The 20,506-nt window shown below is 41.9% G+C and overlaps 1 protein-coding gene across 1 annotated transcript in view; it reads left to right on the forward strand.

Annotated features, from left to right (window-relative positions):
- Positions 1–10,045: 10,045 nt before the first annotated feature.
- Positions 10,046–20,506, forward strand: part of MCF2L2 (MCF.2 cell line derived transforming sequence-like 2) — a 194,542-nt gene continuing 184,081 nt past the window's right edge. The window contains exons 1-2 of the mRNA XM_029214819.1: positions 10,046–10,127; positions 19,990–20,104. Coding sequence (XP_029070652.1) covers positions 10,052–10,127; positions 19,990–20,104 — 191 coding nt within the window. The 5' untranslated portion in view covers positions 10,046–10,051. The remainder of the gene's footprint in view (positions 10,128–19,989; positions 20,105–20,506) is intronic.

Consider the following 20,506-nt stretch of genomic DNA (forward strand, 5'->3'; position numbering starts at 1 on the left):
GACTGAGCATCTCTGCATCAAGCTGCCATAGCTTTGAATTGTGTCAGTGAGCGTCTATGCTTTATCTCGACTTATTTCATGCATCTATTAGCAAGATGTGTACTGAGGTAATTACCTCTTTGCTTTATGCCCTTTTGGCTTACAAAAGGTTTCCTAGGAATACTCTACTATCAGATAGTGAGGGAATCTGTAATCTCCCTCTGGCCCCATGGGAAATGCCACTTTTATCATATACTACATCCCTATTTATATTTCAGTCTAATTCTAATCTCCCTTCTGCTCCTGAGTTCTTCCAACCTCATAACAAGTTCTATCAAACTTAGTTCATAGTGAAAGAGAAAGAGGTCACATGACATCAGTGGGGAATTTATGAGCAGCATTTCAAAGCAAATCACCAGCGGGTGGCAGTAATGCGGGTGTTCGAGAAAAATCTATTGTGGTATCCTTGAGATCATGGCTCAAAGAACTGGATGATAAATTTAATTGGCTTCTGTTGAATCTATTATATACAAATTGCTTTCATACGTTATTTTAATTAAATTAGATAATGTATGTAAAGCATTGTCAATGAAAGAATTAATAGTCTATCTAAGAAAGAAATGGAAATTATTATTCATGCCAACCTGGGGATTATAACCCAGGAGACAGTCTCTCAGAGAGCTCTGAGAACTGTTCTGAAGAGGTAAGGAGGGGGCAAGGCTAGTGTATACGTGATTTTGATCAAGGGGTACATGCAGTCAAGCACTCATCTTGGTAGAAGGAACAGATCTCTGAGTTAATGGTTTTAGTGCTTTTCTAAGTATGGGAAGATGAAAGGACCAGATTCATAAAATTTTCTTCTGGAAATATTTAACTAGCTGAGGGCCAGTTCTGTCGGTTTTCCCAGAGCACAAAGTTCCTCATCCTGATCTTCGCCTTGAATTCCTTTCAGAGTGTATTGTTGGTCAGTGACAGCAGTGGCTAATGACTTGATTCTTGCAGAACTGGATGGTGGACAATATTCTCTATTTTACAGTCCCTTCCCTTTCAGTCTTAATTTCAACCAAAATTTGGGAGGCATTTCATGACCAATTTGTCCCACGACACTAAGAATGCTCATTCTTAGGTCAGGCGTGGAATTTTTGGATAGGCCACTCAATGCGCCATTACTGGACTAGGCCCTCCTAACAATAGCCAGAATCCTCTGGACCCGCTGTCTTACTAGTCTGTTATGGTTCCCTCTTATTGCTTCTTCCCATATCTAGAGTTACACTAGTATAAACATTGATCTTATAGAACTATATATTTGGTCAGTCGTTTCAAGTCGCCTAGTCACATTTCTTGCATTTCTGGTAATGCAAGAAACAATCTTATAAAATAGGCAGAATACAAGTAATATAGCTAGTAATATTAATAAGGTCATTGATAAGTATTTAAGCTAAGAACTTCCATTAGGTGCAGCCCAGTATCTCTGCAGCTGGTCTGACTAGTCTGTACTGCACCAATTGCTATCTTTAAGGGAAATGATATATTGGCATTTTACATAAAGTTCACCAAAGATGTCTGCACAGACAAGGTGAGTGGTGGGTCATCATGACCTCTTACGGGATTGAGAAAGGAATGTTATCTTCTAAGGAGTTATATGGCTGGCACCGGAAGAAGAAAAATTGATCTTTATGGTTGAGCAGGTATTTCTGCTATTGGGGAGGTCTGGTTAATGCGTAATGCACACTAGAAGGGAGGGAGGAGGTCAAAGGGCAGAGAAAAATTTTATGTTTAAATTTTTCTTGTCTTGCCTTACAATATGATTTTTATTTCATCAGCATGTAGCACAGTGCCCAGTAGGTAGAAAGTGCTCAATAAATGGTAGTATTAATCCTCACAACAGTCCTCTAGGAGGAGATATTATTAATTATTATTCACTCCCATTTTACAGAGGGAGAACCTGAAGGTGGAGGGGCTGGTTAGTGGCAGAGCTGGGATGCAAGTCCAGTTTCTTTCATTCTGCTTCCATAGTACCTGAATGAATGAATACACTGAGAGAGGAAGGCAGGAATGTTTAGCCAGAGCCTCCAGGGCTTTTTCTTAAGCAAAAATAAAATTGTGTATCCATCATATTGCTAAAATGTCTAAGATCCTACCACTTTGATTCCTTTGTTAAGATATTTTTTCCTCTAAGAGCTTTAGAAAGAAACGAAAGTGCAGAAACTTTTGGAAGAATGCCATGTCGAATGAGCATTAGTCATAACTAGTCTTCTCATCTCATCACATTAGACCATATTTTGTTGTTTTACCAAAGACACTGATTCTGACTTGACTGAATCCCGGGCTGGGAGTGGTCCTAGAATGAGGAGAGGATAGGCATTAAGGCATGGGTCCCCAACCCCTGGGCTGTGGACTGGGACCAGTCCGAGGCCTGTTAGGAACTGGGCCGCAGAGCAGGAGGTGAGCGGCAGGCAAGCAAGCAAAGCTTTATCTGCTGATCTCCATCGCTCACCTTACCACCCGAACCATCACTCCCCCCAACAACCCCACCCCCACCCCGCCTCCACAAAACCGGTCCCTGGTGCCAAAAAGGTTGGGGACCGCTGCATTAAGGGGCCCACACTGAGCACTGGGGTAGGGCTTGCGGGTGCTGGAAGGAGAGGTAAAACAAGTGCTAAAGGTAGGGTTGGCTTGTTTCCCAGGGTGCTGATCCTAAAATCAACACAGCAGGAAATGTAGGCCAAAAGCTTACACCAGCTAGGCCTCAGTTTCAAATATACTTTGCATACATATAGGTGATTATTTTTATTGAATGATAGGAGAAGCACTAGGGAACAACTTAAATAAAAAGTTTTTTTTTCTTCCCTGAGCTGCATTTTCATAAGCAACGGGAAAGGAACAAGAATGGTCTAAAGTCTTGGAACTTCAACTTGTGCTTGCTTCTCTGTTGAATTAGCAGCATCAAGAGAGTTTTTTAGAAATGCAGAATCTCTGGCCCCACCCCAGGCCTACTAAATCAGAATCTGCATTTTAAAGCACAGGTGATTTATCATTGCAATTTGAGAGCACTGCTCTGGGGCAGTATTGATTAAAATGCAGGTGGGGTCACTTTGAAACCTAGTGCTAAAATTTGGGAGCCTTAACAGAGGGAGGGATTAGGTATTTTCACAGTTTCTTAATTTCTTGCAGGGCTTTGATTGCTTTTTATTCAATATGCCCCAGGCGGCAGAGCTGGTTTGTCTCTCCTGGAGTTATGAAGGACTGCAGGAGAATGTCATCTCCAGCTATTGTTGCTAAGGAAACCCTTTGCATAAAAACTTCCACCTTGGTGCAGTGCTTGTCTCACGCAAGGGCACATGTGAGATGTCAGCAGAAATTAATAAGCTTAAACATTTTTTTTGTAATAAAAAGAAAGAAAAGGGATTTGGATAAGCATTCAAAAACAGAAATCCTTATGCCTAATAATATCTCATCACTTCTCAAAGCAATTTTAAACAGGTATTTGCAGAGCCTGGGGCAAGAGTACAAATAGAGGCCCATAAGTGGCATTTAAATAAAAAGTACTATTCTTTTAACTTGATAAACACACCCCCATAAGAACAAGATTTAAAATATATAAAGGTATGGTTTTTATATGACTAAAAATCAGAAAATAGCAAAGATGAATACATCGAATTATTGCATGCATCTGAGTGCTGTGTTGATGGGCCACTGAAATTTGGATGAGTAGTAAAGATATCCGTAACCCATAAGGCATTAGTTAACCCATAAGATTTGTTTTCTAATCATATCAGCAAATGCACTATGTTGTTATAATTGAGATTTTCACATAATTTGAGCTCCATTGAGAGCAGTGATCTAAAGTAAATGTGATCTAAGTAAAATGTAATTGCGTTCAAGGAGTTCAAAATTTGAATATATTTGCATCATGAATTGGAAGAAAAAAAGTGAGAATGTTGATGCTCAGTAGTACTGGACATATTTCATTATATAAGAATCTACATGGGGAGGGTGGGAGGGAGGCTCAAGAGGGAGGGGGTATAGGTATACATATAGCTGATTCACTAACACAACATTGTAAAGTAATTATAATCCAATAAAGATGTAAAAAATAAATTAAAAAAAAGAATCTACATCATTCATGCCATGTGAGAGGAAGAATTTGACAAGTTAATTGATTTGTTTTTCTCTTACCGAAGCACTTCCGCTGCTCAAATCCTCCCAGCACTCTGAAGCAGTGTCTGTCCCTGATACCAGCAGTGGCACAGCCCACAAGCCATCATAGCATTTGGATGCAGTGCGCCTTTTCTTTTGAGGATATAGACCAAGAGATGTGGAGAAGTCTTTCCCTGGAGCCCCAATGGTGTTAAGAGAGTAGCTGTTCAGGGTACAGTGTGTTCTGCCAGCCCTGAGTTCTGGGTCATGAGGACAGAGGCACCCGTGTGGTCTTTAACACATATGTTTATCGGAGGGAGGGTTACAGGGCCTGGGCAGGGGTCACAAGGAAACTTCCTGGGGTGATGGAAATGTTTCATATCTTAATCTGTTTAGTGGTTACATTAATGTATGTGTTTGTCAAAATTCATCAAACTGTACATTTAATATTTGTGCATTGTACTGCATGTAAATTATACTTCAATAAAGTCCTATTAGCATAAAAAATAAACACTACCAGAGCATACTTTTCTCTATGTAAAGGGAGTAACCAAATAGGATTCCATCACTCTAAGACAACTATTTCTTTTTTTTTTTTTTTTTGCGATACGCGGGCCTCTCACCGCTGTGGCCTCCCCAGTTGCGGAGCACAGGCTCCGGACGCCGCGCAGGCTCACCGGCCATGGCTCACGGGCCCAGCCACTCCGTGGCATGTGGGATCTTCCGGGACCGGGGCACGAACCCGCGTCCCTTGCATCGGCAGGAGGACTCTCAACCACTGCGCCACCAGGGAAGCCCTAAAACAACTATTTCTTGTATTCCTTTCTCATATGCCTGTACCCATGTGCACACACACTCCACCTGCTTTCCTCTTTCTTTCTGAACCTGGCTTCAATCTCACCATACATGTGATTTTTATGTTCTTGAAATTACATCTTAAATCTTTTTCTGTGACATGGTATTCATAATTATACCATGATTGCTTCCATTTTTTCACTCTTATAAATAATATTCCAGTCTACATTTTTATGTATAAAGTTTTTATTTTGTTATTTTCTCAGGATACATTTCCAGATATAGGATGAATGGGTAAAAGGTTATGAAGATTTTGATGACTATGTATTGAAGCTCTGTATTGTAATGGTTACCATGTTGGGCTTTGGAGTTTAGAATGAGCTGGGTTCAAATTCTGGTTCTGCTTGACCTTGGACCAGCTATTGCAAATCTAGTTCCATATTGCTGTTAGGGTTGTTCTGAGGATTAAATAAGTTGATGTATATAGGGGAGTTAGTATGTTATCTACACAATAATCACTGGGTAAAATATTGTGAAACTACTTTCTGAAAGGACACTACCAGCTTTACTCCCCAAGGCTATGCAGAAGTACTAGTTTTCAAACAGAACCCCAGCATTGTGTGTTATTTTATGGATGAAATGAGAAATTCTGTTAATTACGTTATTTGACTACTAGGAAGTTGGACTTTTTTTTTTTAAGACAAGATTATGTATTTATTTATATTTATTTTTGGCTGCATTGTGTGTTCATTGCTGCATGCGGGCTTCCTCTAGTTGCGGTGAGTGGGGGCCACTCTTTGCTGTGGTGGGCGGACTTCTCATCGCCATGGCCTCTCTTGTGGAGCGCAGGCTCTAGGCACGCGGGCTCAGTAATTGTGGCTCATGGGCTCTAGAGCGCAGGCTCAGTAGTTGTGGTTCACGGGCTTAGTTGCTCTGCGGCATGTGGGATCCTCCCGGACCAGGGATCGAACCCGTGTCCCCCCGCACCGGCAGGCAGACTCCTATCCACTGCACCACCAGGGAAGCCCAGTTGGACATTATTTAGTGTTCTTGGTTTTTAAAATCTTCTAAATTTCTCCTTAAAAAATTCTTCCATCTGCTTTTCAAGTGCCTCTTACTCAATGTTAATTTATGGACAAACTTCAATACTAAGTCTTCTGGTTCAGGTTAAGCATCCCTGTAGCATAGGAGGCAGTAGAAGAAGTAAAATGGGTTTGTGTTCTTTCTAACCTGTCCAGTAAGAAAGAGAAGTGAAACACAGCTTGACCCCAGGGTGCCTTTTTGAACCACCCCAGCAACTGATTCCTCAGAGCCTCTGGTCCACACGTGTTTTCTCAGCAGTCACATCTGTTCTAGTTGTGGGAGTGGGAGGGCAGGCTGGGCTGGAGGAGGTTCATTTTAGTGCTAGGGTGCCTTCCTTTACATTGTCTAACTAATTAAACAAGTTATTTGTAAAGTGTCTTCTTAGGGCTGGCTCACAGCTGGTGCTCTCATTAGTGTCACGAGCAGTGGCTGAGTGGAGATCCTGGTCCCATTCCTAGTTCAGCTAACAACCGACCCTTCCATCCTTTCTGCCCACCAGGTTCCCTGGGCAAAGTATTCAGTAGTAATGCAGCAGGATCTGTCAAACTTGGGTCTGCCTTCCCTCTTGGGTCAGATCATACTTTTATGCCTTAACTTATTAATTAAGTAGTTTGTTTATTTATTTATTTAGTATTTTGGTTCCTTTTCCCTCAGACCATACTTGAGTCTTTTAAATCCCAGTGTGACTGAAATTTCAGAACAGCAAAAGCAGAGGCTAAGGGTTTCACTGCCCTATATTCCTTACTAGTTGCAACAGTTAGACTGCATCAGCTTTTATCAGCCAGTTTCCTGCCCTCTGCCCTGAGGAGGAGGATGCAATTAGTAGGAAGGGTCCTGCCCCAGAGCCCACATTTCTCTCAGATGGGGGTGTGGGGTTTGGGGGGTGGACAACACAGAGGTGTTTCTTGCTGCCTACAACTGAATTCCAATGGGATGTGCTGGGCTGTACTCCATCACCTAGGAGACCTTTGTGGATACTTCCTGCAGTTTTAGAACTGTGGGTCCAGGGTAACATATAATCACAGAGATAGAAAAGAGACAAGTTTTCCCCAGATCTATCTGTAACTTTGCCTAGAATAGAAATTGTGTTGAAATTCAAATACTACTTCACTTTGCCTTGTGTGGGTTACAGAGAGACAAGTTTCTTCCTAATCTACATGCATCAAAAATAGCAAGCAGGAAGCAGGAAGCCTCCACACAGGACCGAGGGGCCTGCAGGGTGCAGCAGGTACCACCACCTCAGCGGGTCATCACTGGCCATGCCCAACTGTTCCTGGAGGAGGAAAAGCCATTTTACACGTGTGGATGCTAAGGCTCAGCATGTTCTTGCTGTGGTTGCCCAGCTAGAAATTGGCAGAAACAGCTCTTGGCATGTAGGGCTGAGGCAGCTTCCTTCCCACTGCAGGGAGAGGTGGTCCTTTAGACCAGAGAGCTCCTACACTCCCTTCCCTACCCCATCTCTACAGGAGTGGGTAGCAGGGTCTGCCAGCAGCAAGGGCTGGTCTGTGTGTTTCCTCTGGTACAGAGCATAACTGAGGCTGAACTGCGCATGGCCTACAGGTGTCAGGCATCACTAAAAGCTGGGTGTGTCTGAGGTTATCTCCGTGCACTGAGTCAGTGCGAGTCTGAGAAACCCTCATGCTCTGTTGCAGCTGGCCAGGTTGGGTCATGAGGTTCCTTCACTGGGAAGTCTTCAAGGATAACCATGTCACTCCCTGGCTGGGGGCCAGGCTGTCTCAGCAAAATCTGGGCCAAAGGCAAACCAGCTCATTTCTATTCTTGGAAAAACAAATTGTAGATTTTAGTCCTGTTCCTTTGGTAACCACAGGAGGCAGGTGAAAATGTCTCTGTTGGAAGGTTGGACAATCCTCCACAGATTCCCAAGATGAGAGACACTAGTCAACGTCTCGGGTGGTAGAAGCCAATGCTCCTCAAGGCCAAGGGTCTAGAAACTCCATCACGTTTGCCCTCTTAGAGTCAAGTGATCCAGGGCTGACCCAGGCTCCACACTTAAATTATTGTGTGACCACAGGCAAGGTCACAATCTCTCCGTTTCTTCATTTAAAAAATTAGATGGGAACCGGGGGTGGGGGGTGGGGGGATGGTTAGCTTAACTAACTTCTGTTGTTTCTTTCAGATCTTACCTCTTTAATTTAAAATGTTTACTTTAAAGCACATCTCAAATATTGAGGTACAATAACAATAAATTGCATCTTATCATATTGGTTTTTCTTTGGGGTCATTGTCCCTTAAATAGACTCCCTCAGGTATGGAAAAATAATAAACCAGCTGTATTTTTGAGTATGCCACTTTCCCAGACCACTGGGAGATTGTGTTCTGAAAAACTCTTCAGTTACATAACTCCTGTTTCTGCTTAAGCTTTCTATTTTCTTGTCCATTTGTAATTTAAATTTTATTATGGAAAATTTGAAACATATGCGAAAGAATTTTATAATGAACTGCCAAGGGCCCATCAACCAGTTTCAACAATTATCCGCATTTTTGTCAATCTGGTTTCATCTCCCCCAACCCCCGCCCGCTATTTCCTGCTCCCTGTATGTTTTTGGCAGAAGGGGATTCTGGAATATTTTTAAGCAGATCTCAGACTTCATATCTTTTTACTGTTAGGGACTTTACTTTGTGTATCTAACAGAGAAGGCCCTTCTTTTTTCGTAAAATATAACTACAGTGTCGTCATTGTATACAGGCAGGTTGTAAGAGGCAACACCTGTAGCAGTGATACAGGGGTCTTTGAATTTGTAGTGAATTCACAGTGGAAAGTCCTTTCCTCCAGAAAAAGTGGTAGAATTCACTGGAAAGTGTCTTGGGGTTTGAGCGGCACTTGCCCCACCCCTTAGGAGACTTTCAGAAAGCAAATATAGGCAAGGTCTTTCCAGAGTGATGAATGTAACTAGCGTTTACTTAGCACCTACTATGTACATCACCATATGCATCGTCTCCTGCAACCTTTACACCAAAGCTGAGAAGTGGAAACCAAGGCTCTGGGAGGAGCTTCCCAAATATCACTTTCTGATTGATCAATATTAGAATATCACATTAACCTGGCTGCATGCCAAAACAATAGGTGATACCTGTTTTGCATCAGCGTTACAAGGCTATTTGGTTTGTACCTTAATCTAACCTGATGTTTAACTGCTGTAGAAACAAGAACTAGTTCATTTTTTGAGGTTCCCTGGCAAATAGTTAAATGAGGATAATAATATTGTAGGCAGAGGGAGCATGAAAATTCCTTCCCCTTCCCAGACCAGGCTAAGAGATGCCACTCAGTCTTCTCCCCCCCCTCTTTAGTACCCTTTCCCCAAATGGATAGAATGCAAATCTTAGTGCTTATAAATCACCCGTTGTGGTTAGAGGACATTTGCAGGTTTGTGCTTGAAAGGTTTGAACTTTTGCTTTGGGAACCTGTAACCTTTTATTTAGTAAGGAGCATCTTTATTTAGCAAAATGGAGTGTGCTTCGTTAAACATGTTTGGCAGTGGGAAGAGGCTCCTTGAAGTATTCTGGAAGGGGAAAAAAAAGGAATGGAGGTGACTAAGAGAAAGACAAAAAGGAAGAAAGTGAGGGAAGGAATAAAAACAAAAGAACCTTCATAAGTCCCAGATTGATTTTCTGACCCAGTCTGAGACAAACTCTGGTAACTTACATTGTTTGTGTTTAAAATGTCCTTCTGCAGACCCAAAGGAATGGGCAGATCTCTAAGCACTTCCCTTGGTAATGAGACCATCCTAGCAGGTTTACTGTGAAGCTACTGAAGCTTAAGCTTCAGGGCCTCTTCCTTGCACTGACCCCTCCCAGAACCTTGGGAGAGGCACTAGAAATGTCCCGTGCTCATGTGTATAAGTGTCAAACCACACAAAACCCAGATCCATCGCTGCTTCAGGAATTGAGTTCTCAAGAGAATAATGTGCCCATAACCATATCTTGGTAAATTCCAGACTTCCCTAGTAGTGGAACTTCCCTTTCTTCCTTTAAATTCTCTTTATAATTTGCAAGGATTTAACCTAATTTGTGTTTCATTTGTACAGATGAAATTATGCAGCAGGAAATCAGGCCCTTGGTGGCAGTGGATATAATTGAACAACTTCACAGACAATTTGCCATTCTTTCAGGTAAGGGGCAAATTCATTTGCATTTCTAGATTTTGTTGGGAGGTCTTGCTGGGAGGGCCCAGCCTCTTGAACTTGATTAACATTATGCTCAAGTCTCAGTCATCCCTTAAGCCTCACCCAGGACTAGAATGAACTGAGGAATATTGAGCGGGAGGAGGGTGGCATCTCATAGATGTTACTTCATTTGCTGTTGGGTGAAATTTGATCTTTCCCAAGGGAGTACATTTCGTTGAGGTTGTAAAGAACAGAGCTGAAAAGATTTTGAGGAAGGAAAAAGAAATAACTCCTGGGCTTCCCCGGTGGCGCAGTGGTTGAGAGTCCGCCTGCCGTTGCAGGGGACACGGGTTCGTGCCCCCGTCCAGGAAGATCCCATGTGCCGCGGAGCGGCTGGGCCCGTGAGCCATGGCCGCTGAGCCTGCGCGTCCGGAGCCTGTGCTCCGCAACAGGAGAGGCCACAACAATGAGAGGTCCGCGTACCGCAAAAAAAAAAAGAAATAACTATTGACATTAGCTGTCACCATGATGTTCTTCCAATATTCTTGTTGGATGTTCTACCAAGATCCAACCTTAAGAGAGTCTTGGTTTTAAGGGCTCATGAATAGTGCTGAGGTTATTTGTTCTCTGAGAGATTTGTCTTTTACTCTTAGCTCTTATGGATCTAATTTTTTTTTTAAAAGCTCCGTAAAGTACAGGGTTCTCATTTTAAAAATTTCTGCCTGCATTGCTAATGCTTAGAACAGAGGCCGAAGCATAATACATGCTGAGGTTGAAATTATCCAAGTCCTCCTGCTTTGTCCTGTGAGGCTCCCCACATCCCCAGTCTAGGCACCACTGTCTTGACCCTGGTGGGAGTGCCTAGCCAGCCTCCTGCAGGTGAAGAGTCATAGCTTCCCACAGTGAACCTAGGATAGGGCACAACAAAAGGCAGCATGGGAAACTGTCTCTGGGTTTCTGGCAACTGCTGCTATGGCCCTATGTCACAGAAGGCCCAAGGCCAGCATGCATTAAGGTCTCGAATGGATAATGGGGTGGGTTGGGTGGATTCCTATAGTCTTACACCAAAACTCTAATGCCTCAACTCGGGACGTGATTCTGGCATATAAGATTGCACAATGACTCATCTGGGGGAGAAGTCCATTGACTGATTGATACATTTAAATAGCCAAAGTTATCTCTTTGAGTAATATTGAGGCATTTCTTTCTATGCTTATTTCTTAGAGGCAATATAGTGAAAATCATAAACTGGTGCCAGACAGCCCTAGATACGGGTTTAGGTTCTGCTATTGACTGTATCATGTTGGGTAATTTACTTGTCTAAGCTTCACTCTCCTCACTTGTGTAATGAATGGGATCATCATAATTTTGAGCATTAAAGACATAATGTGTGAAAAGTGCTTAGTATTGCAACTGCCAACTAAATGTTTGCTCTTTTTTCCTGATATATTTCAATCCATAAAAATGTTTATTTTAATCCATAAAAATGTTATTTTATGAACCATCTAGGTTCATATTTCAACACAATTTGTGTTTTAAAGTATGTAACTGAAAAATAATTTTCAGTATGACAGCGTTTTTATAAGGGACCAAAACCGTACAGTGAATATAGTGTATAATGCCACAGTTAAGTCAGGAATAGAGGTAATTGTCACTGTTTAATGCAGAACATAGAACTGAAAACTCACACTGGACCAAGAGGACACCTCTGCTTTAGGAAAGGCAGTTTGTGGCAAAGACAGTCCTTTCATTCCTGAGCTTCTTTTGTCAGCTTGTTGCCTCAAGTTTGACCTTCTTATGAGAGAGAAGCATGGATTAGCTGTGATAGCATTTGCAACACTACAAGTCAGGAATATTGTCAGCAGCCATGGGGTTCTCCGAGTCAGCACTTTTTTGGAATCAGCGGTCCTGCTTTGCATCTTTAACTGTCCCTCTTTACCTAGCAGAGGCAGCAAATGTCAGCAGCAAGGCTATCGTGGGGGCCTGTATAGCTGTAGTTGTAAAACAGAAATCTCTGCAATTAGGTCTTTTCCCATGGCTGTGGCAGTCCAGCTGTGGCATCTGCTCTGAGTCACAGCCGTTTTCCTTGTCCTGATTCAGACAAGCAGGGTGAAGATGTTCCAGCTGCAGACTTTTCTATAGATTCCACTGAGATCTGGAGAGAGCCAGAGGCCCCATCAGCCAGGCATGCTGGGAAAGAGAGGATGGAACCTTTTTCTCAGTGAAGCCCCAGGTGCCTGGCCTGCTGTGTTTTGTGAGTGTGCTCCCCTGGCTGGTGGAAGAACAGGGCTCATTGCATGATGCCTGACCCAGATTTGTGGCCAGATGGTTTGAAGCCTCTGGATGGCGAGGCCAGTGAGCAGGGCCATCAGCAGGAATTGGATAGTGACCAGGGCTAGGGTATCTGGTGGCTCTGACCTTGGAAGACAACTTGCATGTTCCCAATGAACTTGGGATATTTCTAAGTTCATGGCTTAGCTAGGAAACAAGAGAATATAATCAGGTTAGTGTGATGCAAACACTCTAGGCTTTGGACTCAGACCATCTAGGTTCATATTTCAACACAATTAGTAGGTTGCTCTGAACAGGGTTTCTCATCTGTAAAGTGGGTTGTTTTAAGGATAGTGCTTAGCATAGTATCTGGCTACAAGAGAACTTAGCCTATAGGGCATGTCTGTTTGTTTTTTAAAGTATATAACAAGAGGTCTGGAGGTAGAAATTCTTGGTATTTGATGAGTGGCTCAACAACATTTAGGCTGGCATCTTTGTGATTCTCTTGATGTTTCCCTTGTTTTTAAAGTCTTGACCCCAAGATGGTTACTACAGCTCCAGACATCAAGTCTGTGTCCAAAGCAGGAAGAAGGAAAAGGAGCAGTGATGGTTTCTTCTGTTCCTTTTGCCAAGAGAGCAATAACTTTCCTAGAAGTTCTTGGTAGACTTCTGCTTATGTCTCATTCCAGAACTATGTGATGTAGCCATTCCTAGCAGCAAGGGAGTCTGAGAAGGCAAACGTTTAGCTTTTTAGCCACCACAGTAGAAGGTGGTCAGGGAAGAGGGAGGTTGGGAATAAATTAGCCGTTTACCAGTGTCTGCCATAATGCCTTTCCTTTAATTATGAGGAATTATCCTTTTATTTTTCTTTTAATAGTTATTTTCCCTCTTGGAATTACTGCCTGAATTTCTCTCTCTTTCTGTCTCTCTCTCTCTGTCTCTGACTCTCTCTCTCTCAACACCTTTAATCCTTTTAGAAATAATTAATAATGAAGGCATGAAGTACTCTTAGGCTTGTGGAGTCTGACATCTGCCAGCATTTGCACAACAATGGAGCCCAGATTTGGTAGAGGTGGAGTTCCTGGGGGCACGTGGGCAGTTCTCACCTGAAACAATGGAGAATGTCAAACCAAGGAAGTGAGCAGAGTTAAAACCGGTATCTAAGTCAGAGATGACAGACTTGAGCTCACCTCCTCTCATGAAAACACCAAAATCACAGCTAACCAAAACACCAAAATCACAGCTAACCGCTGAACAACCATCAACAAAAAAGACTGGAACCTGCTAAGTGAGGGATGGAGCTAGTAACTTAGCACCTGGGAAATGAGAACCACTGCTAGAAGGTCTAGAGCAGTGCTGTTTAATAGAAATATAATGTGACCCACATATGTACTTTTTTTTTTTTTTTGCGGTACGCGGGCCTCTCACTGTTGTGGCCTCTCCTGTTGCGGAGCACAGGCTCCGGACGCGCAGGCTCAGCGGCCATGGCTCACGGGCCCAGCCGCTCCGTGGCATGTGGGATCTTCCCGGACCGGGGCACGAACCCGTGTCCCCTGCATCGGCAGGCGGACTCTCAACCACTGCACCACCAGGGAAGCCCCCACATATGTACTTTTAAATTTTGTGGTAACCATATTAAGGAGGCAAAAAGGAACACAGGAAATTAATTTTATTTATTTATTTATTTAATTTTTTGAGCATTAAACATTTATTTAATGTTTTCAAAATTATTTAATTACGTTAGGAAAGAATAAGTAGGATAAAGAGGCAGATGTGGGATTATAGAATGCATCATTATATGCACATATAATGAAAAATTACTGGACATATATAACATATACCCAACATTAGCAGAAGTTAATCTATGGCCAGTTTATATTGTTCCTTACTCATTTCCATATTTAGTTTTTCTTCACAATAATTTTAATCCCTTTTAAAATAATAGCAGGAGGAAGCATTCTCTGAAGGCTTACACACTTCAATAATGTGTTTTTTAGGTTAGGCTGATGTCGGTTACAACAAATTCCCAGCCCCCTGACTCATGATTCTTTTATTTATTTATCTTTTTTTAGGAAAACAATTTTAATAATTTTACTTAACCTGGTATAGCTAAAATATTGTTCCAGCATATGATCAGTATTCAAAATTATTAATAAGGTATTTTACTTTTTTGTACTAAGTCTTAGAAATCTGTTGATAGTTTGTATTTCCCACTTACAGCACACCTCAGTTTGGACTGGTCACATGTCAAGGGCTCAGCAGCCACATGTGTCTAGTGGCTATTGTATTGGGAAGTGCGGGCTACAGAAATGATTCTCAGTCACATTGGACCAAATGCCTCTTTTTAAAAAATTTTTAAAATAAATTTATTTACTTATTTTTGGCTGCATTGGGTCTTCGTTGCTGTGTGGGCTTTCCCTAGTTGTGACCAGCGGGGGCTACTCTTTGTTGCGGTGCACAGGCTTCTCATTGCGGTAGCTTCTTTTGTTGCGGAGCATGGGCTCTAGGTCCGCGCGGGCTTCAGTAGTTGTGGCACGTGGGCTTCAATAGTTGTGGCTCATGGGCTCTAGAGCACAGGCTCAGTAGTTGTGGCGCACGGGCTTAGTTGCTCCGCAGCATGTGGTATCTTCCTGGAGCAGGGATCGAACCTGTGTCCCCTGCATTGGCAGGCGGATTCTTAACCACTGCGCCACCAGGGAAGTCCCAAATGCCTCTTTTTTTATAACAAATAATTTGTATTGCCCCTCACCATCCTGAAATGAAATGTATAGATACTGTAGTAACCTGCATTAGTTAGGGTGGGATAAAGAGCTATAACAAATAGACTCCGAAGTGTATGTATAGTGGCTCAAATGAACACAGTAGAAATTTAGTTCTTACTCTTGAAAACAGTCCAGCATGTATGTTCAGCATGTATGTATGTTCAGCATGTATGTATGGTCAGCAGACAACTTTTCTTCACGTTCATGAATGAAGCCTCCTTTCACTTTGTGACTCTTACTGATATTATCCATTTTGTGTCTTTCTTATTAGCTGCATCCAGGAAGCAGACAGGGAAAGACAGCATACCACTTCTTAAAAGCCTCGGCTCAGTAAGAGTACGCACCACATTCCATTGACTTGAACCCAGCTCAGTCATGTGGATACACTTAACTGCAAAGGAAGCTGGGAAATATAGTTTAGCTGTGTGCCCAGAGGGTGAACAGCCACCCCCTACTTATTTATGCATATATTTAAAAAAATTAAAAAATTAAATGGAAAGGAGAGTTGTAATGTGAAGGAGAAAGAAAAGGAAACAATAGTAAAATAATATGTATTTCAATATGTATTTCCAGCTATTCTAGAAAAAATAATGAAGTAGTCAGGTGCTTGCCCCTGTACATGGAGTCACCATGAATGTAGCAGGTACAAATGCTGGGATGTGGTATGGGTGACCAGACATCCTGAGTGGGCTTACTGTAGTAGTTTTCTAAAATAGTGAACAGTTGTTGACAAAGTTCTGAACAAGGTGGTAAAGTATTATCTTCCGTCAATTTATAGGGTTGTTGCAGTTTCTGGAAAATTCAGTATATTTTGAAACACTTTAAAAATATTTTATGATTTGTGACAGCATGGGTGGACCTTGAGGGCATTATGCTACGGGAAATGTCAGACAGAGAAAGACAAATACTTTATGATCTTACCTAGATGTGGAACCTAAAAACTGAGCTCATAGGAGGAGAGAACAGGTTGGTGGTTATCAAAGGTGGGTGTGGAGTGGGGAAAATGGGTAAAGGTGGTTAAAAGGTACAGACTCCCAGATATAAAATAAATAAGTTCTGGGGATATAATGTATAGCATGGTGACTGTAGTTAATAATACTGTATATTTGAAAATTGCCAAGAGAGTAGATCTTAAAAGTTTTCACCACAAGAAAAAAAATTGTAACTATGTGAGGTGATGGATGTTAATAACTGAAATCAATTTTGTACACCTTAGACCAATACAATGTTGTATGTCAATTATATCTCAATAAAACTGGAAAAATATTTTTAAACACTTTATGATTGTATGTAAAACAAAGAGTCTAGGATCAGATATATAAATGTATTTTTTAACATACTGAGTTTCTGGTAAGACATTTGGAAATCAAACAAGATGTGAGACAATTCTTTATTACATAGGTCAGATTATTTAGTATCCCAGGCCCTGAGATTTCAGGTGCCTCCCAGTGAGTGGTGCTCCCATTTTCCCAGCTAAAGTCAGTTCTTTTGGGGAAGAGAAAGGGAAAATAGACACTGGGAGGCAAATAGCAGTAACCACTTCACTCTCTCTCCCATTGTTGCTCTTCACCATCTTCCTATAGGATTTCCCAATGTTCCAAATTCTCCTCTAAATGATGCAAGTCTTTATGCCAGCCAACACTCAGATCCTTATGGGAATGGTCTTATGTACCCCAAGCACTTGCTAGTGTTTTCTGCAGTAAAGCTAGCATTTAATGTATAGGTAGAAATAATACCAGGAGGAGTGATGTTTATTTTATTAAGTCACCACTGTACAATACTTAGTTCCAAGGAGTCTGGTTTTCTTTACCTTCCTTGAATAGGGCTTCTTTGCACAATCTTTCTTCCTTTTGCATTTCCACGTTTCCTCGCAAGGTGGCACTGAATGCCTCGTTGTGGATGGAGGCTCAGCTTTGTTTCCTTGGTGCTTCTGTCTCTAAGACTAACAGACTAAAGTTCAACAGCACGTGGTGTCCCCAGTTAACCTCGGGCCTCTCTGGTGTTCAGTATCAGTATTAACCAAGATATGAGAAAACTACCCATCTTTCTCCATTTAGGCATGAATACCTTTCATTATAGTTAATGAAAAGGTTAAATCATGAAATGGTATAATCATATCCTTATGAATATTTTACAGTGTTTTGGTTCCTTGAAATATTTTAGCCATTCTCTCGGCAAATATTGTTTGTACAATTTAGTACAGTGTTACAATGCATCTAAATTTAGCCTTACCCGAGATGTAACTTTTCTTAATTCACATTTCTCTGAAGCTTCCTATGATTGTGAAACTAGAAAGAGGAATAATATTTATTAGTTGAAAACTGATAGTATCCTGATCTAAATTGTTTTCAGTCAACATAACGAGGCAACTCAATCTTGTCAAACAACTAATCTGCAGGTATCTTTTTTTAAATTTAAAATAAGTATACAGGATTTAAGAGGCATTTCCTGGAGAAGAATGAATGGTCATCCAGACAAATATCACAGTGATGGGTCTCTGAAAGCCCAAGACTCACATTAACAATACTTATAAGAGACTTGTGTAGAAAAACCACAATGCTGACTTACTCTTTACATGATACAAATATTCGTGTTTGCTCAGTAGCGCATTCTCTCCCTTGAAACAAATTTACATGGAACAGCAGAGTATAAGCAGAAGATACCAGGTGTGGACTCAGAGCAGCAGAGTGGATTGGATGATCCTAATGGCGGTGTCATCAGGTAGACTGGAGACATGGCCTGGATACTCGAGGTTGTGGGCCAGGACCCTCTCTCCTTAGGATAGCTGCCTGCCTTTGCTTCTCTGAGTCTCCCTTTTCCATAATTTCTTCATTGATCTCACACCCTCAGTAATCATGCAGTCCTCATTAAACCACACCCTGCACTGATGCCTCTTTCGTTAGATACGTGGAATACGTGTGGTCATTTGTAGTTAACTTCACTTGGGAGCCGTGTTCCACTGAAAGTAGCCTCCCTCCACGGGCATAGCCTGGAAGGTGCTCCCAGCACTTCAGCTCATGTCCCTCTGCCTAGTGCACAAGCGCTCCAACTTTCTTAGTCCTCCGTGCCTTAGCAGCTCAGTCATTTTTTCATGGCCCTTTTTGGCCAAAAGCAATACCTAACAGTCAAAACAACTTAAGTCTATATGTCCTGACAACTTAGTAGCTGTTTGAAAAAATAAATACACACAGTTGAAAGAAAAAGTAATATTTAACTTTCATTCTTAGAGAACCACAATTATCTCAAACCTTGGAATCAGTCTAGACATCACCACCTGCATTTCCTGTTCCACATTGATTTTCATACTGCACTTGCTGTTTTTTTTTAATTAAAATTTTTTAAAATTTATTTATTTTTGGCTGCATTGGGTCTTTGTTGCTGTGCGTGGGCCTTCTATAGTTGTGGCGAGCGGGGGCTACTCTTTGTTGCCGTGCGCAGGCTTCTCATTGCGGTGGCTTCTCTTGTTGTGGAGCATGTGCTCTAGGCGCTCAGGCTTCAGTAGTTGTAGCACACGGGCTCAGTAGTTGTGGCTCACGGGCTTTAGAGCGCAGGCTCAGTAGTTGTGGCGGACAGGCTTAGTTGCTCCGTGGCATGTGGGATCTTCCCAGACCAGGGCTCGAACCCGTGTCCCCTGCATTGGCAGGCGGATTCTTAACCACTGCGCCACCAGGGAAGCCCTGCACTTGCTTTTTATCCCAGCAGCCACCAAACCCCCAACTTCCCAAAGATGCAATGCCATTCAAAAGAATACCGCACAGTTTAATATTGAAATTCCGAACTACCTCAAGCTAGTGGCAAGCAAGGCATCTGACAGATGCCAATTATTGCTGTTTTTCCCCCAAATTTAAAATATTCATGGTGGTTTTGTGAGTTCACTGTGGTTCCCTGTTTGGGAACCATGGGGCTGGAACATAGTCATGTGGGTACATCTAGGGGCAAAGAGATTGAGAAATATAATCTGTTTAATTTAATCTGGTGGCCTCTGCTCCAATGACTTAAATATTTGAATATTAATTTTATACTTTTGTTCTCACAGGGATGTCTTATATTCCCTTGTAAGAATAATAACCGTAATAATGGTTACCATTTATTGAGCACTTATATAATAATAAACACTCTGCTAAAGTGCTTTTCATATATGTTCTCACTTAATCCTCACAGTACCTTTTGAGGTAGGTACAGGTAATATGCCTATGACATAGATACATATGTATATATAAGGAAACTTGTATTTAAGTGTCTTGCTTAAAATCACATAGAGATTAAGTGGTAAAGCAGAATTTGAACAAGCCTGTCTGATTTTAGAGCCAACTCTCTCTCTCTCTGTTTTTTGTTTTTTGTTTTGGCCATGCCGTGCTGCATGCAGGATCTTAGTTCCCTGACCAGGGAGTGAACCTTTGTCCCCTGCAGTGGAAGTGCAGAGTCCTAACTACTGGACCGCCAGGGAATTCCTTAGAGCCAGCTCTCTTAACCACCATGCTCTTTCACCTTTGATATTTACTAACTACAAAAATAAAGAGCAATATTAGGTATTTGTGTTGGCATTATTTACTATTCTACCTATGCTAAAAATATTTAAATCAGTGTTATCTTTTATACAGTAACTATCTTCAAAGGATTCAAAAACTGAATTCTCACAACACCCTGAGCAAGCATGAAGGAGAGAGACTTGTTCGAAATAGCTCAGTGTCAACCTTCCCGCATTCTGCTCTGAAATAATATAGACAGAAAAGGGGGTGGCCAATGCACATCTCGATATTAATTGAAGTCCCTTACCTGCAGAGGTGTGATGTGAAACATTTTGCTAACATCTTGACCACCTGTTTTTGTTGCAGGAGGCCGAGGGAAAGATGGTGCCCCCATCATCACTTTTCCAGAGTTTGTGGGGTTTAAACACATCCCAGATGAGGACTTTCTGAATGTCATGACCTACCTCACCAGCGTCCCCAGGTGAGCTGAACACAGTGCTCTGCTGCCTTCCTCGTCACTGGCTTTGTCCTGAATTTCCCATGTGGAAGGGCTGGGGTGAGATGGAATCTTCCCTGAGCAGAGCTCACACTGGCATATAACTTAGCCAGTTTTGCTTATCCATCAGTCACAGACAAGGGACGTGGAAAGAGACTAGAAAACAAAGTTACACGAGTATCGGTTTTGCTTATGGTGTGCACATATGCAGTACTTAATAAACATTGTTGAGTGAATGAAAAATTGATTGAATCGCTAATGCTGCTCTTGTTCCTTCAGGTTCATTGCTCTAGATTAAGGTGATTCTGGCTTCCTGGGGCCTGTCGTCTCAGACACCTGGCCGCTGCTCAGGGAGGTCAAGCCATGTTAGGAGTTATTGAATTTATC

Source organism: Monodon monoceros, unplaced genomic scaffold (assembly GCF_005190385.1).
Source record: "Monodon monoceros isolate NGI ecotype Baffin Bay Population unplaced genomic scaffold, NGI_Narwhal_1 Super_Scaffold_11, whole genome shotgun sequence".
NCBI lineage: Eukaryota > Metazoa > Chordata > Mammalia > Artiodactyla > Monodontidae > Monodon > Monodon monoceros.